The 20,106-nt window shown below is 45.2% G+C and overlaps 1 protein-coding gene across 5 annotated transcripts in view; it reads left to right on the forward strand.

Annotated features, from left to right (window-relative positions):
* Positions 1 to 20,106, forward strand: part of LOC147747710 (coagulation factor XIII B chain-like) — a 706,417-nt gene that overhangs the window by 147,591 nt on the left and 538,720 nt on the right. For 3 of the 5 annotated variants that reach the window (XM_086954975.1, XM_086954985.1, XM_086954989.1), the window contains exon 1: positions 9,519 to 9,677. The exons of 1 other annotated variant lie outside the window; for it this stretch is intronic. In XM_086954975.1, coding sequence (XP_086811101.1) covers positions 9,620 to 9,677 — 58 coding nt within the window. In that variant the 5' untranslated portion in view covers positions 9,519 to 9,619. Of the gene's footprint in view, positions 1 to 9,507; positions 9,678 to 20,106 lie in introns of those variants that run through there. One more of the 5 variants, XM_086954960.1, reaches the window with a different exon arrangement.

Genomic DNA, 20,106 nt, shown 5'->3' on the forward strand with positions numbered 1-20,106 from the left:
TCGGTAATTGTAAAATAATAATTACCTACATCTGCCTCCTTCCTATTTACCTACTCTAAAGTACCGAATCGGTAAAATTCGGTATTTAAGACTAGGTAAATCGGAATTACCTAATTCCGATTTACCTACTCTTAAATACCGAATTTTACCGATTCGGTACTTAAGAGTAGGTAAATAGGAAGGAGGCAGATGTAGGTAATTATTATTTTACATACAGATTCGATATTTACCGATTCGGTAAATACCAAATCGGTATTTCCCATTGATGCCTATGGGCCTTGAAGCCCATAGGAAGGATGTATGATGTTACAACGCGGACTTTTAGCACGCATACCATTACCACGGATTTTTTACAACGCAGGTCATTTTACAACGGATACCTTTACAACGCAATACACTACAACGCAGATACTATTACAACGCAGACCATTACATGTAAGTATAATTATAGGTAAGTATATAATATTAATATATAATGTAAATAATTATTTTGAATTATTAAATTTAATTATTTATTATTTAATTAATAAAAAAAATTAAAACAAATAATTGTAAGTTTTTAAATTTGTAAATATATATTAACAATACCCCTGTACCCCAAAACCCAAACCCAGCCCTTAAACCTAAAAATACCCCTGTACCCCAAAACCCAAACCCAGCCCTAAAACCTAAAAATACCCCTGTACCCCAAAACCCAAACCCAGCCCTAAAACCTAAACATACCCCTGTACCCAAAAACCCGAACCCAGCCCTAAAACCTAAAAATACCCCTGTACCTCAAAACCCAAACCCAGCCCTAAAACCTAAAAATACCCCTGTACCCCAAAACCCAAACCCAGCCCTACAACCTAAAAATACCCCTGTACCCCAAAACCCAAACCCAGCCCTAAAACCTAAAAATACCCCTGTACCTCAAAACCCAAACCCAGCCCTAAAACCTAAAAATACCCCTGTACCTCAAAACCCAAACCCAGCCCTAAAACCTAAAAATACCCCTGTACCCCAAATCCCAAACCCAGCCCTAAAACCTAAAAATACCCCTGTACCCCAAAACCCAAACCCAGCCCTAAAACCTAAAAATACCCCTGTACCCCAAAACCCAAACCCAGCCCTAAAACCTAAAAATACCCCTGTACCCCATAACAAAATACCACTAATAAATGTTTTTAAAAAAAGATAAACTTACCTATAATTATACTTACAATGTAATGGTAAGCGTTGTAATAGTATCTGCGTTGTAGTGTATTGCGTTGTAAAGGTATCTGTTGTAAAATGACCAGCGTTGTAAAAAATCTGTGGTAATGGAATCCGTTGTAAAAAATCTGTGGCAACAGTTACATACCCCATAGGAATCAATGGGAAATACCGATTCGGTATTTACCGAATCGGTAAATACAGATTCCTGCAAGGGGAAAGGGGTGTCACTTTGACACCCTGTCGCACCCCAATTCCAGGCTTGTGTGTCATGTGGCACATATACATGCCCTAAGGGCATGTCTGTGTCTCACATGGCACAGGTGTACATGCACAGATGTGCATGTACACCTGAATTCGGTATTTTACCACCCAATAGGATTGGGTGGTAAATACCGACTCCTAAAGGACCTGTGGCACTCTTTGAAGTGCCAGCTACATCTGGATTTACTGAACCGGTAAATATACTGATTCGGTATTTTACCGATTCGGTAAATTTCCCGATTCGGTAAATTTACAGAATCTGTAAAATATAGGCCCCCTACATTAGAAAACCCTAATACCGGTCGGTAACGCCCGAATTCGGCCCTTACCGACCGGTATTAGGGCTCCTACATCTGGCCCTAGGAGTGTTAAGTTAAGACGGGTGTGGTAAGTAGTTGCCGGATTGGAGCAGTACTACTGTATCACCTTACACAACAGTAAATGGTCGTTTGTCAGAGAACTTTGAAGGCATGTGCTGCTTTGGGCTGGAAATGTAGCAGTATATTTTTAACATATCTAAAGAGAATAATGGAACATAACAAAGCAACATAACAACAGAATTAAAGTGTAACCAGGTGCATAACAACAAGTAGTCTAAATAAAACACAACTACTACTTTACACAACAAAACCACATTGTACAGCAACACAAAACAGAACACATCACTGCCACAACAAAATACCACGCTACAAATCTGCAGAACTGTTCATCCTACTTTACCATCTTCAGAATACCACTTTCATATTACAGTGCTAAAGCGTGTTTGAAGCAAGTCATGCTTTAATAATACCACAAAGGACGTGAAATGGCGCCAGTCAGAAATATGCAGACCGTACAGATTAGTGGGAACTACACGATACAAGGTATAGATTGATTCCTGTGGCACAGTAAGCACAGGACCCACATCTAAGTATGCCCTTCACACTTGGGCATCAAAAAACAAAGTGTTGTTTGGAGTGCTTGAATTAATCCTAGCCACTGGTGATCACTCAGGGCTTCATCCCAATTTATTGTTTTTCGTCCATCATGCCACCTTAGTTTGGGCCTAGCCATATGCAAATCAACCTTGATCCTTCTCCTCATGGGAGCAGTCCAGCCTGAACTGCCAGTCTATGTCCTTCCTGAACCATAATACAAGTAACCCAGGATGGATTTCACCCTTATTATGGGATCAATAGCCAGGTATAGCTGTTGTAAATGAATCTGCCCAGTCCTAATTGTATCCCAGTGTTTCCCTATGGAACAGCTAACGCTGCTACAGTGAAAATAGTCTATTGAATCTTTTCACCGTAAAGTTGTTTAATATTAAACCTTTACTTGCCCTACTTTTAAGTACCCTGCCAAGTGGGCTTGTAAGGTGAATGTAGAGATAACATATTAATATTTAAATGGAGGAGTTAGGTCTACTAAATGGGGTTATTTTAATAGGTAAAATTTGCAGTTAACACCTATACAACCAGCCTACGGGCTGCAGGCGTGCAGTCAAGGTTAAATTGCCACTTTACTGCAAGGCCCAACGAGTCCACTTGTGACATTAAACTTACAGCCCCTCTGTAACACTGTGGTACCATATACTAGGGACTTATACGTAAGTTAAATATGCCAATCAGAGGCATGCCAATTTTAACATTGTTGACAAGGGAACAGCAGCACTTTACGGAAAAATGAGATCTCTAATGCAGTACTGCTTGTTTCAAAGACTACTACATTACCAACATATTACATTTTGGTGACTATACCATGGTACATGACACCGCCCTTAGCCCTCTGAATTAACAGCCATTACATTTCAGTTTTGTTTTGTTTGTTTGTTTACCACAACCTTACTAACAGCTTTCAGACTGACTTTAAACCTTTGCGATAATGGGCAAAAAATTAGGACAAATTAGTTAATTCTAAAGCTGGTTGTACAAGAGCACCGATTTAGCCAATTGGGAAGCCCAGGATTAAACACAAGGTCTAATGGTTCTAAAGTTTCCAACTAGCCTACTAGACCATAGCACAGAAGACAGTGATTATGATGGAAGGGCCCAGAGAACACCCTCCCAGGGAAATATCGCGTTAATGTGGTCCCTGGACAGATTTTAGACTCATTGTTTATTTCCTGCATATTTAGGTAAAGTCATGATTAGATTTTAAACTAGTGTTCTCTTCCCACATCAGTGAATTGTTCACCTTGTGAGGAATCCTGTCAAGGTATTATTTTAATAGCACTTGCTACCTGTGTGATGCATATTTCTCTGACCTCCCTTCATTCCCTAGTATTTCAATATTTGCATATGATTGGAAAAAAACAGAAGTAAAATGTGAGATCTTTTCTTTGAATCCTGAGGCAATCTAGTGCTTAATTTGATTGGGTGGTTGCACATATGGCCCACTAACACTCCTTTTTGGGCACAGGGCTCATTAGTCATCATTTAATTTTGACCCAGAACCAGTAGCGGCTGCTACTGTTCAGTAGTAGTGGGATGGAAAGGGGGGGAGGGAGAATAAAAAGAAAAGGGGCAAAGAAAAAAAATAATACCTGCCCTGCGGGTGCTTTCCTCCAACCTCGTCCTCTTCAGCCGGGGAATGGGATGCTGGGCATGTTCTCCGTCGGGCTGTAAAACACAGCCCAGGGGAGAACATGCCAAGTGCGCATGACGGGTTGGGTGGCCCGAGATGGCCTGCCAAACACTCATTTGCACTTTGCAGAGTGCCAGCACTCCTTCCACTGATCTGCGGGAAGCGCAGCCCCACCCTGCCTCTCCTGCACTGGCTTCACATAGCTAATAATTGAAAATAAAATCATAATACCATCGTTATTATCATTTCATTTTTCTTGTGGGGCGACGCTCCTCCATCTTAGCGGAGCAGCCGCCAATGGCCAGAACAAGATAGAGAAAGGCAGGAAAGGAGGAAAGAAGGTGGAAGAGAAAGATGGGAAAACAGTGGCAAAGGGAGAAAGAAGGGATGATAACCTGCGAGAGTTGGATACATGAGCAGGGGGTGTCTCATGGTAGGTAAAAGAATGAGGTGGAATCAAGACTCAGAGTAGGCAACCATACTATTTGGCAACCCTGAAGTTCAGCAGCACCAGTGGTGGGAGTAGGAGAAAACCTTTTTTGTACCCACACTAATCCTTATATTATTTATATGAAACAAAATAAAGAGGATAGCACTCCTATGAAGCAATAGTTGTAATAATTGGAGCAAAATTAGGTAGCCCCCAGTAAGTGAAACTCTAGTATTTGTAGAGTAAACACAGAAACAAGTTATAAGATAACATTCAATGGCAATGATAGAGTTCTAAAATATAGTCCACTTGTTTTTATTTTCAATCTTTATTCTTGTGATTCCAAAGCACAGGTTATTCCAGCAGGATTAAACATCACCAACACGTGTTTCGTCCTACACAAGGACTTTTTCAAGGCTTGTAATTAGGTGAGCTGATATGTCCGATGGATGTCCAGAATGAAGTAATAGGCCAAAGTTAGTGAAAAAGAATAGGATATCTAAATGTAAACGGTGGAGATTAACATATGTATGGTAACATTCAGCAACTTTCGGTCCAAAGAAACAGTATCAGAGGTCACATTAGACCTAGCTAGTACGCGAACTGCACAATTGAGCAGAAGTTATATACAGGTCAGGTTCTCATAGATGAACACATGAGCATGGACCGTAAAGAGTTCAGTAATACAAAACGACAACCATGATAAGTTGAGACGCCTAAGTTTAGGACCGTTACATGACCTCAAATAAACAGTATCTGGAGCGCTCCAGATACTGTTTATTTGAGGTCATGTAACGGTCCTAAACTTAGGCGTCTCAACTTATCATGGTTGTCGTTTTGTATTACTGAACTCTTTACGGTCCATGCTCGTGTGTTCATCTATGAGAACCTGACCTGTATATAACTTCTGCTCAATTGTGCATTTCGCGTACTAGCTAGGTCTAATGTGACCTCTGATACTGTTTCTTTGGACCGAAAGTTGCTGAATGTTACCATACATATGTTAATCTCCACCGTTTACATTTAGATATCCTATTCTTTTTCACTAACTTTGGCCTATTACTTCATTCTGGACATCCATCGGACATATCAGCTCACCTAATTACAAGCCTTGAAAAAGTCCTTGTGTAGGACGAAACACGTGTTGGTGATGTTTAATCCTGCTGGAATAACCTGTGCTTTGGAATCACAAGAATAAAGATTGAAAATAAAAACAAGTGGACTATATTTTAGAACTCTATCATTGCCATTGAATGTTATCTTATAACTTGTTTCTGTGTTTACTCTACAAATACTAGAGTTTCACTTACTGGGGGCTACCTAATTTTGCTCCAATTATTACAACTATTGCTTCATAGGAGTGCTATCCTCTTTATTTTGTTTGGTTTATGTGACACACTTCACAGTGTGCGCTGACGGCATCTTCAGGTGGTAGGTGCCTTGAGGTTTTATAGCACCCTTACCATTACTTTTCTTTTGATACAATGTGTACTTAACATAAAGACAAATAACAATTGTTTATATAGGGTGTTGTGCAGACATTTCCCTTTTGGGAACACTACCGCCTTTTGCTTTGTTTCTAATAAATTATATGAGGCTGTTGGTGGTCACTTAGCAGTATCTATCGTTGATAAATGTGTTTACCATTGGAGTTTCAGGTCTTAAGTCTATTTCACTATATTTAGTCTCTCTAAAGGTGGCTATACCAGCTTTCAATGCTTACTATAGTAGTTAGTAAAAGAGTTTAAAATTGAATACAGTATGACACAGTAATAAGACTACGTATGTTCCATTGGAAGCCGAGTGACATCATTTAAAAGGCATGAGTTAGAGGAAATATTATGGTCTAAAAACCCCAAAAATGTAACATGTGACTCATAATCCCCCCTGGATCCTGGATCCTATCAAACATCTTCAGATGTGGATTTGCACGCAAATTGTTTGCAAAGGTGCAAAGTATTCCTGCACATGCAAAATGTCTCAGTTTGTGCATAGGATATCTGCTTGTGCAACGTTGCCAGTGAAGGTGGAAAGTTTGCCACCCCATTCTATTATATCCTCCATCTAACTATTTGCACTCTCTTCTCGTCCACCTCGTATCACCCTCCATTAGATTCTCTAACTTCTCTTGCTTTTATGCTCCCTGCTTTTAGCTCTCCCTTTCTCTCACTTTCTTCCTCTCCCTCTGTTGCCTCCTTGCTATAAATGTATGCCTACGGTTCTAAGTCTTGGGTGGTGTTCCTAATGAGCACAGTGAGTGTTTTTACTCGTAAATGGAAGAAAGAAGTTCAGGGCGTGAGGAGGGTCTAATGTAATAAAAGTGAAATTGAACGAAATCAATTAATGACAAATCAAAGTTTATTTTAGATAAGCGTGGCCATGTCACATAAAGCAAGCACTAGGGGCTAGGGGCCAGATGTAGGAGCCCTAATACCGGTCGGTAACGGCCGAATTCGGCCGTTACCGACCGGTATTAGGGTTTTCTAATGTAGGGGGCCTATATTTTACCGATTCTGTAAATTTACCGAATCGGTAAATTTACTGAATCGGTAAATACCGAATCTTACAGATTCGGTAATTGTAAAATAATAATTACCTACATCTGCCTCCTTCCTATTTACCTACTCTAAAGTACCGAATCGGTAAAATTCGGTATTTAAGACTAGGTAAATCGGAATTACCTAATTCCGATTTACCTACTCTTAAATACCGAATTTTACCGATTCGGTACTTAAGAGTAGGTAAATAGGAAGGAGGCAGATGTAGGTAATTATTATTTTACATACAGATTCGATATTTACCGATTCGGTAAATACCAAATCGGTATTTCCCATTGATGCCTATGGGCCTTGAAGCCCATAGGAAGGATGTATGATGTTACAACGCGGACTTTTAGCACGCATACCATTACCACGGATTTTTTACAACGCAGGTCATTTTACAACGGATACCTTTACAACGCAATACACTACAACGCAGATACTATTACAACGCAGACCATTACATGTAAGTATAATTATAGGTAAGTATATAATATTAATATATAATGTAAATAATTATTTTGAATTATTAAATTTAATTATTTATTATTTAATTAATAAAAAAAATTAAAACAAATAATTGTAAGTTTTTAAATTTGTAAATATATATTAACAATACCCCTGTACCCCAAAACCCAAACCCAGCCCTTAAACCTAAAAATACCCCTGTACCCCAAAACCCAAACCCAGCCCTAAAACCTAAAAATACCCCTGTACCCCAAAACCCAAACCCAGCCCTAAAACCTAAACATACCCCTGTACCCAAAAACCCGAACCCAGCCCTAAAACCTAAAAATACCCCTGTACCTCAAAACCCAAACCCAGCCCTAAAACCTAAAAATACCCCTGTACCCCAAAACCCAAACCCAGCCCTACAACCTAAAAATACCCCTGTACCCCAAAACCCAAACCCAGCCCTAAAACCTAAAAATACCCCTGTACCTCAAAACCCAAACCCAGCCCTAAAACCTAAAAATACCCCTGTACCTCAAAACCCAAACCCAGCCCTAAAACCTAAAAATACCCCTGTACCCCAAATCCCAAACCCAGCCCTAAAACCTAAAAATACCCCTGTACCCCAAAACCCAAACCCAGCCCTAAAACCTAAAAATACCCCTGTACCCCAAAACCCAAACCCAGCCCTAAAACCTAAAAATACCCCTGTACCCCATAACAAAATACCACTAATAAATGTTTAAAAAAAAAGATAAACTTACCTATAATTATACTTACAATGTAATGGTAAGCGTTGTAATAGTATCTGCGTTGTAGTGTATTGCGTTGTAAAGGTATCTGTTGTAAAATGACCAGCGTTGTAAAAAATCTGTGGTAATGGAATCCGTTGTAAAAAATCTGTGGCAACAGTTACATACCCCATAGGAATCAATGGGAAATACCGATTCGGTATTTACCGAATCGGTAAATACAGATTCCTGCAAGGGGAAAGGGGTGTCACTTTGACACCCTGTCGCACCCCAATTCCAGGCTTGTGTGTCATGTGGCACATATACATGCCCTAAGGGCATGTCTGTGTCTCACATGGCACAGGTGTACATGCACAGATGTGCATGTACACCTGAATTCGGTATTTTACCACCCAATAGGATTGGGTGGTAAATACCGACTCCTAAAGGACCTGTGGCACTCTTTGAAGTGCCAGCTACATCTGGATTTACTGAACCGGTAAATATACTGATTCGGTATTTTACCGATTCGGTAAATTTCCCGATTCGGTAAATTTACAGAATCTGTAAAATATAGGCCCCCTACATTAGAAAACCCTAATACCGGTCGGTAACGCCCGAATTCGGCCCTTACCGACCGGTATTAGGGCTCCTACATCTGGCCCTAGGAGTGTTAAGTTAAGACGGGTGTGGTAAGTAGTTGCCGGATTGGAGCAGTACTACTGTATCACCTTACACAACAGTAAATGGTCGTTTGTCAGAGAACTTTGAAGGCATGTGCTGCTTTGGGCTGGAAATGTAGCAGTATATTTTTAACATATCTAAAGAGAATAATGGAACATAACAAAGCAACATAACAACAGAATTAAAGTGTAACCAGGTGCATAACAACAAGTAGTCTAAATAAAACACAACTACTACTTTACACAACAAAACCACATTGTACAGCAACACAAAACAGAACACATCACTGCCACAACAAAATACCACGCTACAAATCTGCAGAACTGTTCATCCTACTTTACCATCTTCAGAATACCACTTTCATATTACAGTGCTAAAGCGTGTTTGAAGCAAGTCATGCTTTAATAATACCACAAAGGACGTGAAATGGCGCCAGTCAGAAATATTTTGTGATCCGACCCACAGCGTTTGTTTAATCCTTCAAACGCAGACGCTGCTGGCTAGATATGGTGGACGAGGGGTCTTTATTCATTGACTAATCAATTGGCCTTGAATAGGCGGAATGCGGGGTCCAGCTGCTCGAGCCGCCGACTAAGTAAAGTTTGCATGACCTCTGCCCGTGGATGTTGCAACTGAATTCCCCTGAACTGCAGCACGTTGCACCGCGGATTAAAACCAATGCCAGGCGGTATTTAAACCCACTTTCGTCAAAGCGCCGAGGAAGCTGGAAGGACCGGGCGAGTCTGATCGGCTGCAGCATGAAGACGCTGGGGTGCTCCGTCCTGCTGATACTGTGGGCCTGCTGCGGGGCTCAAGGTAAGTTAAGAGATTCTGCCGCACTGGGCAGAGTATGGGCGGGAGTGCTGCACACAGGGCCGGGCATCTTCGAACATAAGCCGAGGCACATCTGTGAGACAGAGTGTAAAGACAGAGCTGGGGATTGGGCAGAGTCTACTGCAGAAGGCAGGGAGACGGGAGCAGATTGACCCGCGGGTCTCGTTTCACGTGGTCTCCTTTCTTTAGCTACAAATAAAGCTGACTTCACTCTGTCCAAACAGGGAGGCGCCCTTGTGATCCACGACAGCCCTGTCTGAATTAAGTCTAAGGATCCAGGACCTAAAGTATGAAGCGGATTTCATTCACCAATGAACATATATTTATCATTCTTTATAAGAAACATTGGCAGATATTTTAGCTTCAAATAAAGAATGTGATTTTGCTACGGGTGCCAAATAAGCCACGTTTGCTACTTGCGAATTGTAGCGTTGGCCTGAATGTGCTGAATTCTAAAACATGCTACGTTTTCAACCAGTAACGAGGCACGAGATCAGAATCGCGCACTATTATATCTGCGAATGGTGGGATTTGCCTGCACTGCACGGAAAGACTAAGGGACAGATTTACAAGCCCCTTGCGCCACGTGTGCGTCACTTTTAGGGGAAAGGGACGCCAAAGTGGCGCATGGGGCTTTGAAATCTGCCCCTAAGTGCGGGCGGCTCGACGTCTTAGCTCGGGTTACTTTAGTAATGACAGCATGGTTGGGTCTACGTTTCTTATAGGTGGGCTTTTGTTCTTCACTCACTTCCTTGACAGAGTTATTTTACTTGAGTTTGGTTTTATAATATGGGGAATCAATCACGCAGGTGGGTGTTTGGTTTTTATTCGGAGTTTAATCGCTTACTGGACAAGGTTATTTTTGCTACTGAAAGCATAACGTTCAACCTGGTTTTATATAAAAACTGGTAATAAATCGCGTTTTATTTCCACTACCTTCGTATTGGAAAGTTACTGCGGGGCGAGTCAAGGACTGCTCCCTGTATTACACATTTGTGATTAGGCCGTTCTGGGGAATGAATATTTTTTGGAAACCAATAAGAGGTGTGCATGATGATGCTAATACACGCACCTCATGCGTATATATTCCTGTCCCTTTTCACCCAACATTTCAGGGCATAACCCACGTACTTGGAAACGCCAGAGGCACCAGCGAGAAACCGCTGACCTATTAACTTTTTTTTTTCCCAAGGTATGATTATTAAAGATAAATATGACATCTACTCCTCTTGATCGCTAGTCGTCGCGGTGCTTTACTGTAGATAGCATTTGGGTATTGACTTTTAAAACGCTCTTGCCCTCACTAGCCACCTGTATACAGACAACATATTTACCCAGGCACTGCACGTGAAGAGCACCTTTGGCCACGCTAAGCCTAAGTGACGGAACAATTGCATAATCTATGACTCCTTATTTTCACAATAGAATTGTGAGATGATTGCGCACTTTGAGGCCTGATAGAAATGGTCATTAGGTGTTCGAACCAATGTTGGTATATGGTTGATGAATCGCGCTGAGTTAATACGATTTCTCTCCGTGTTTAGGCTACCAGAGTACAACACTTGATGCTTTAAAGTAATAATATGATTGACAAAGGTACGGTACTAACTTAATTTGATGCTGGGGTTTCCCACCATGAATTCTTGAACAGTGCTCACTATAATACTTTGGTAAGCACTAATTACTCAATACCTCCTAACTTCTTAGGGCTTATCAATGGAATGACACCGCGGCCAGGTGCTTCGGTAGAGTTAATAATTGAACAGGGGGCATGCTTCTTGGCCCCCCCCCCACCATCACTACACAATATGGCTACCTACTTCTTGCTGGTCTCTCTATTTATCTAGTTCACACTATCTCTCAGCCTCTTATTGCTTAGAGAAACTTTTTTGTACTTTTTAAGGTTGAGCTTAGCTTTTAAACACATTCTTTGGCATTTCTTGTTTCCTTTTAACAACGCCTCACGGTTGGTTCGGTTCTTCTTAAATGTTTGAGTCACCCAGACCATGCTGGAAATACTTTCAAAGTATCTTGTAGAGCAGGTAACAAGTACCCTTTAAAAAAAAAAAAAAAAAAGATTGTATGTATTTACAGCCTTGAAGAACCCCTCTCTAGGGCGAAACGCATTGGCTGTACCTACTTGTCAAAGGAAATTAAGAAAGAAAGAACCTTCTACGCACAACAAAAAAACCTGTGATTGAAATGTTGTTGAACATTGAAGTATTACTGTATGATTTGTATTGCCTCTTGTTAGAATTTGGGGTCTCTAGTTGACACAGGTAGGTACTTGTGTCAAACAGGGACCCTCTCAGCTAGTCAGAGTAAGGGGGATTCCGCTCCCAAAACAACCCCTGCTCACTCTCTAGGTAGCGTGGCACGAGCAGTCAAGACTTATTTCAGAGTAGGTGTAAGTTAAGCATTTGTGACCACATAAAGTAACCCAGTGACAACACTACAAATGGACACCACACAAGGTTTTATATAAAAAATAAGTATATTTTATTTAGAGTTACCACAAGACCAATAAGTGACAAAAAGAATCTACAGTATTATTAGATTTCAAGAGTTCTGGTTAAAAGGCTTAAATCAAGGTTCTGTGCAAGTCGGTAGCCTTGTCCGGCTACAGCGTTGTTGAAATAACACAGAGTCTAGCAAATCTAGCGGACAGCATTGGTACGGGCCCACTCAAATGTCGACAGACTCAGTCACAGTACCTTTTACTTGGGGCGGCCGGCACTAGTGTGCGAGCCAGTTCTGGTGATCGTCGTGGTGCAGAAAGGAAGCGTTGCAGGACGGGTTGTCCCTCTATGCGGTGCAGGCAGCGGTCCGTTGACAGTCGGTGGATCCAAGGCTGCTTAGCAGGGCGAGACGGTGCTTCGGCGCAGTGCTTGCAGCTTGCGGTGTGGCGAAGGAGCTGGAGTTCGGGAGCTGGCATCGATCGGTCCGGACAGCGGTGCGAGTCGGGCAGTGCGTGGCAAAGCGTGCAAGGCGGTGGCCAACTCCGGTGCGGTCCCAGGACTCAAAGTCAGCAGCAGTGATCGCGTCGGTCAGACTTGTTCGATTTGGTGTAGTGAGGCGTTGCACGTCGTGGTGTACTTCCAGTTGCGGTGCAGGCTACGTCTCAGTGACGGCGTCAGGACGGAGTCAGAGAGCGCAGAGCTTGCGTTGTTTGAGGCAGACGTTGTTTGATGCGGTGCCTACAGAACACCGGGCCGGTCGTGAGGGTCGGTCACAGCTCCCTGCCTCTTTAGCAGCACTTCACAAAGGCTGGTGAAGTCCACTGGTCCTGGGACTTCGGTCAGGGGGCCAGCTCTCTTCCAAGCCCTTGGAGATCTTGCACAAGTTCAAAGTAAAGTCCACAAAGTCCTTTCTCCTCCCTTTGGCAGCAAGGCAACCACTGCAGGCCAATCCCCCAAGCAGCACATCAGCTTGGGAATAGTCTCTCCTCAGTTTCTTCAGGTTCCTTCTCCTCAGCAGAGGTTTTGTCTTGTAAGTCCAGAAGTGATCTAAATTCTTTGGATCCGGGTCCCAATACTTATACCCCAAAATCCTTTGATCTCTGAGGGAAGAGGGGCCTATGCCCAGTTCAAGCCAGCTCTGAAGCCCTCTGTTTACCAGACTTCTCCTCTCCTTTCACAGCACAGGGCAGGCACATCAGACGCCCCGCAGGAGGTGGAGCCAGCATTGTGGTAGGCAAGTACAGTCCTGGAGCACTTTGTTGACAGTCTTCCTTTTCTTTTTTCAGTGTGCAGGGCAGAGACATCAGGCGCACCACAGGGGATGGAGCCGGCATTGTAGAGGGAAGGCCCAGCCCTATTCAGGTCCTCCCTCCCATCTAGATGCAGATCTCCCTATTCACCACCGGGCTGCCCCAGCCTGTCTCCTGGAATTCCCCAGCCCTGTCACTTACAAACCCAGACAAAGGAATACACAACCTAGCAGAGGCAAGCTGAAATGGTTAGGCAATGAAATACCTACTCTCTAAAAGTGGTATTTGCAAACACAGAATATTAAAATAAACTTCACTAAAAGATTATTTTACTACTCTGAGTCCAGGCATACTAAACTCGAATTTCTACCATGTTCTCTGAGCCTGTTAGGATTATAAAGTGTAATAATTCTAACACTCCATTCTGGCCTATGGAGAACAGGTAGCCTTGCAATAGTGAAAAATGAAAATGGCTGTAATTCACTATTAGGACAGAACACACACATCAGGGCTTGTCCTACCTTATACTTACAATGCACCCTGCCCTTGGGCCTACCATAGGGGTGACTAATATGAAGATAAAGGATGGTTTAAGGACTGGCAACTGGGTGCACTTGCCCAGCCAGCATGACAGTACCAGACTGCACGCAGGCTCTGCAATGGCAGACCTTAAACACATTTTACAAGGCCACTCTGTGGGTGGCACAGCGAGTGCTGCAAGCCCACTAGCAGCATTTGGATTTACATGCCCTGGGCACACTCAGTGCACTGTACTAGGGTCTGACAAGTAAACCAAATATCCAATCATAGAACCACTAACCAATACATCAATTTACAGTAAGAAGCACTCGCACTGTGGCACTGGACAGTAGTCACACAGTGCCCAAAGCATCTAACACCAGCAAAAACACATGAGGCAACAGCAAAAATGGAAGGGAAACTCACGCCAATGGTGCTAGGTCTCACACGTGTCCCCTCTAGCTGAAATGTGGGGAGAACTACCCTACCTTCTCGGAATTCTCATCACTAAGGCAGACAAATCTGGACCGACCATCAACGTTGGCGTGTTCTGTACCAGGGCAGTCTTCCACTGTACAGTCCATACCCTGTAGGGAAGTAGACCACCTCAACAGCTTTGGATTCTCGCCCCTCATCTGCATAAACCATCTGAGGGGCCTGTGGACTGTCTGAACTAGGAAGAGAATCCCAAACAGGTATGGTCTCAGCTTCTTCAGTGCCCAGACCATAGCAAATGCCTCATGCTCAATAGCACCCCACCTCTGTTCCCGTGGAAGAAACCTCCTACTGATGAAGGCTACAGGTTGATCTAGGCCCTCTTCATCCATCTGTGACAAAACAGCCCCCACACCATGCTCTGAAGAGTTTGTTTGAACGATGAACTCTTTGGAGAAGTTGGGTGCCATGAGCACGGGCGCCGTGCACATGGAAGCTATCAGGGCCTCAAAAGCTTTCTGACAGGTGTCAGTCCAAATCACTTTCTTTGGCTGCTTCCTGGAAGTTAGCTCTCTCAAGGGTGCAACAATGTTGCCATACCCCTTGACAAACCTCCTGTAGTACCCTGTGAGTCCTAAGAAGGCCCTCACTTCTGCCTGGGTTTAGGGGGGTTCCCAAGCCAGGATGGTTTCAATCTTGGGTTGGAGGGGCTCCACCTGCCCGCTCCCAACTTGGTGTCTCTAGTACACCACAAAACACTGCATGATCTGGCACTTACTCACCTTGATCGTTAGGCCTGCCTTTCGCAGTGCCAACAACACTTCCCAGAGGTGGTGCAGCTGTTCTTCCCAACTGACATTGAACAATGCGATGTCATCCAGGTAGGCGGCACTGAATTCCTCATGCTCAACCAAACACCTGGTTGACCAACCTCTGAAAAGTGGCAGGGGCATTCTTCATCCCAAAGGGCATAACACAGAACTGGAAATGCCAATCTGGTGTGGAGAATGCTGACCTCTCCTTAGCACCATCAGTCAAGGCAATCTGCCAGTACCCAGACGTCAAGTCAAACATGCTGAGGTACTGTGCAGCCCCTAACCGATCAATGAGCTCATCAGCTCTGGGGAGAGGGTGCGCGTCGGTCTTCGTGATCGAATTGAGCCCTCGGTAGTCCACACAGAACCGGAGTTCGGGTGTGGCACCCAGCGCCGCAGCCTTTGGGACCAAGACCACTGGGTTGGCCAAAGGACTGCTGGAAGACTCAATCGCCCCTAGTGCAAGCATCTTTGAGACCTCCTCCTTGATGCAAGCCCTCACCCTGTCAGTTACCCTGTAAGACTTGTGCTTCACAGATAAGCTGCCTCCTGTGTCCACATCATGGATGCACCAATCTGTGACACCAGGAAACAGGGAGAACAGGTCAGAAAACTGTCCCAGCAACTGACAGCAGTCATTCTGTTGCTCAGGGGTCAGGGTGGAAGAGAGGTTAACACCATCCACTGACCCATCTTGCTCTATGGCAGACAGGAGGTTGGGAAGAGGCTCAGTCTCCTCTTCCAATCCAGCATCTGTTGCCAAGAGCATGCCCACTTCAGACCTCTCTAAGAGGGGCTTCAGGCGGTTGACATGCAGGACCCTCAAGGGGTTCCTGGGAGACTGCAAGTCCACCAAGTAGGTAACTGGACTCTTGCGCTCCACAACCTCAAATGGTTCGGTCCACTTATCTTGGAGCGCACAGGGCTCCACTGGGGCCATGACCTACACTTTTCGACCAGGTTGAAGCTCTACCAGAGTGGCATTCTGGTTGTACCACCGCTTTATCTCCTCCTGGCTGTCTTCCAGATTCGCCTCAGCGAGTTGCCTGAAACGCCTAGTCTGGTTCCTGAAGGTCAGCATGTAGCTATATACATCCTGGGGAGGTTTCCTGGGAGATTGCTCCCAGCCTTCTTTGACCAGACTTAGAGGTCCTCTGATGGTGTCCATAGAGAAGCTCAAAGGGGCTGAACCCTAGAGATTTTTGTGGCACCTCCCGGTATGCAAACAACAGGCATGGTAAGAGGACGTCACACTTATGCCTCATGGGTTCCTCAAGACCCATAATCATGCCTTTCAGGGTCGGTTGAACCTTTCAACCAACCCATTTCCATGGGGTGGTAAGGAGTGGTGAACTTGTAAGTTAACGCACACTCCTGCCACAGGGACTTCATATACTTGGAAATTAAGTTGGTACCCCGGTCAGCCACTACCTCTCAAGGGAATCCTACTTGTGAGAAAATTCCCATCAGTGCTCGTCCCACCATGGGGGCCGTCACTGTCCTCAGAGGTATGGCTTCCGGGTACCGGGTGGCATGGTCCAGCAAGACCTGTATGAACCTGTTGCCCATGGCTGTCTTGGGGTCCACTGGCCCCACAATGTCAATCCCCACCCGCTCAAAGGGGGTACTGACCACAGGGAATGGCTGGAGAGGAGCCTTCAGCTTCCTCCCACTCTTTCCACTTGCACTGGCAAGTCTGACAGGTCCTGCAATGAGTGTCTGAACTCTTGCGCATTTTGGGTCAATGGAAGTGGGTGACAAGCCTCTCAAAGGTCTTGTCCTGTCCCAAATGACCTGCCAATGGAACATCATGAGCCAGCTCCAGTAGCAAGGCTCTGAAGCGCTGGGGTACCATCAGCACATGGGCTAACCCAGGCTCAGCAACCTTAGGCTCACTATACAGGAGACCATTCTCCCAGTAGATCCAATGTGACCCAGACTGATCACCTGTTGCCTGGCTTGCAGCCTGTTGCCGCAAGCCCTCAAGAGAAGGGCATTCTCTCTGCTCCCTGCAGAACTCTTCCCAGGAGGGTCCTCCTTCTTCCTGCCAATGGGTCAGCTCAGGCAGGTCCCCCAGTTCAGTTACCTGTTTCCTGGTAGGCTCCAGGACATCCCACTCAGGGTCTACCTCCTCCTGGGCTGTAGGAACTTCGGGGGCGGTTTCCCAGTGCCCCCTGCCACTTCTCTCGATTGCAGGTTCCTGGGCCTCCCTCTCAGGCTCCAGGTCCTCTTGAGCACCGTTACTGGCTGCCATTGACCGAGTGGTCACGCACGCCCAGTCTGGCAGACCCACCATCCTCAGGTGAGTACTCTTCTCCACCTTCTCCCAAGGTGAGCTCTCCAAATCGTTCCCCAACAAACAGTCAACATGCATGGCGGGCCTCACAGCTAAATGAAGAGTACCAGAGACCCCCCTCCTTTCAAAGGGAACCTAAGCCATGGGGCAATGGCTCTCTGTGTTGTCGGCGTTAACAACTTGGCAGAATGCAAGTGGGACCAGGTGCTCTTGAGACACCAGGTGACACCTGACAGCTGTCACACTGGCTCCTGTATCTCTAAGAGCCTCCACCTTTTTGCCATCGATGGTCACCCACTGCCCATATTTTTTAGTGTTCTTGGGCAGTTGGTTCTCTGGGACCACCTCACAGTTTCCTAAAGAGACAAGGGACATCTCTGCGGGACCCCACCCACCTTGGACTTCTACCTCCTCCCAAAAGGCTACACTAGCCATCTGCTGGGGCGGAGCACCAGTGGGAGCTGGTTTACCAAACAGGCAACACCTGGTATCAGTCGCCTTATGACCCAGGTCCCCACATTTGTAACATCTCAGGGATCCCTGTGGAACAGGACTACCTGTTGGGACCGCTGGCTTTCTCTCAGGGGGAGGCTGGGAACCTTTCCCTGGGTTCCCTTGGGAAGTACTTTGGGGCCCTCTGCGGAACTCCCTCTGTTTACCCTTGTCCCCCCCACTCTTCAGCTGGGGACCCTGCCCACCCTTGGCTGAGTCTTCCATGTGACGCTTGTGGTCCCTGGTACTGACCCAGAGGTCCTCCTCCTCAGCAAGCTTCCTAGGATTAGTCAGCTTGCTATCAATCAGGTGCTGGTGCAGCTCTGGAAAACAATTATCAGACAAGTGCTCCCATGCAATCAAATCCAAGAGACATTGAAAATCATTAACTTTGCTGCCCTTTACCCAACCATCCAATGCTCTGCAAAAGAAAGTAACATATTCTACCCAGGTACTGTTCTCTATCTTCTTGCACTTCCTGAACCTCTGCCTATAGAGTTCAGGGGTCAAACATACCTAGTCATGGGTGTCTATTTCATGTGGCAATAGGAATTATGGACTTCAGAAAGCAAGTCCAACGGTGTGTCCCGCCCCCTCACTAAGGAACCTTCCCCACAACCCCGCTCCCCAATCTCTTTCAGGGACCCGGTGGGAAGACATGGCTACCTCATAGGCTCTGAACCACTGCCCAGTATCATCATTCTTATAAACTCCTTTACAACATCTTTGGGGATGTACACGCTACCTTCCCCAGGTGCTGACGGCGTGCTGCTTCTAGAGGGAGTAATCTCTAGGCTCCTAGCTTTCAGATCCAACTCCCTCAAAACGTTGTCATGTTCCAATTGCAATCTCTTTTCCTCTAGAGCCATCTTCTTGCTTTCTAGCTCCACTTCTAGAGCCATTTTCTTGCTTTGTAGCTCCTGTTGCCCATTCAATTTGAGCTTGGCCATTTCCATTTCATGCATCCTTTTTTCTTTCCTGTCTGCCAACTCCTCTGGGGACAGACCTCGGGCAGAAACACTGCTACCCACTGGGGAGGGTGCACCCCTCTTCTCAGGACCCAGTGGCCCACCAAGCTGCTGCTTTGCATCCTCATCATCTCCCAAATCACCAGGGGCATTCCTTGCAGCCATCCAGGCCCTCAGCGCCTTGTGGTACTGCTCCCTCTTGGTGATTCCTGTCAGGGGAATTTTAAACTTTTTTTTAGAAGCTCTTGAGTTGCTTGTTGGTGTAACTTTCTAGTTTCTCTTCCTCCCAATCATAGTCAACAGATGCAACAAGGCTGTCTGCTCCACGATGACTGAATCAGGCATGATTTGAAAAAAATGGAGCTCTCTGGCAAAACAAGTATCAAAAGTACGTGGTTGCGTTATGGTCTGCACTCACTAAGTAGTGTCCACCAATCACTGTACATGAGTCACAAATGCAAATTCGGAATCCCTTCCGCTGACTACCAATGTTAGAATTGGGAGTCTCTAGTTGGCACAGGTAGGTACTTGTGACTAATAGGGACTCTCTCCTCTAGTCAGAGTAAGGGGATTACACTCCCAAAACAACCCCTGCTCACCCTCTAGGTGGTGTGGCGCGAGCAGTCAAGACTTATTTCAGAGGCGGTGTAAGTTAAGCATTTGTGACCACATACAGTAGCCCAGTGACAACACTACAAATGGACACCACACAAGGTTTAATATCAAAAATAAGTATATTTTATATAGAGTTACCACAAGCCCAATAAACAGTAAAAAGAATCTACAGTACTATTAGATTTCAAGAGTTCTGGTTAAAAGGCCTAAATCAAGGTTCTGTGCGAGTCGGTAGCCTTGTACAGCTACAGCATTATTGAAATAACACTGAGTCTAGCAAATCCAGTGGACTGCCTTTGTACGGGCCCACTCAAATGTTGACAGACTCAGTCACAGTACCTTTTACTTGGGGCGGCCGGCACGGATGTGCGAGCCGGTTCCGGTGATCGTCGCAGTGCAGAAAGGAAGCGTTGCAGGACGCGCCATCCCTCGATGCGGTGCAGGCAGCAGCCCATTGACAGAGTCGGTGGATCAAAGGCTGCGTTGCAGGGCGAGACGGTGCTTCGATGCGGTGTTTGTAGCTTGCGGTGCGGCGAACGAGCCGGAGTTCAGGAGCTGGTGT

The sequence above is a fragment of the Lissotriton vulgaris genome, chromosome 1_1, assembly GCF_964263255.1.
Source record: "Lissotriton vulgaris chromosome 1_1, aLisVul1.2, whole genome shotgun sequence".
NCBI classification, from domain to species: Eukaryota; Metazoa; Chordata; class Amphibia; order Caudata; family Salamandridae; genus Lissotriton; species Lissotriton vulgaris.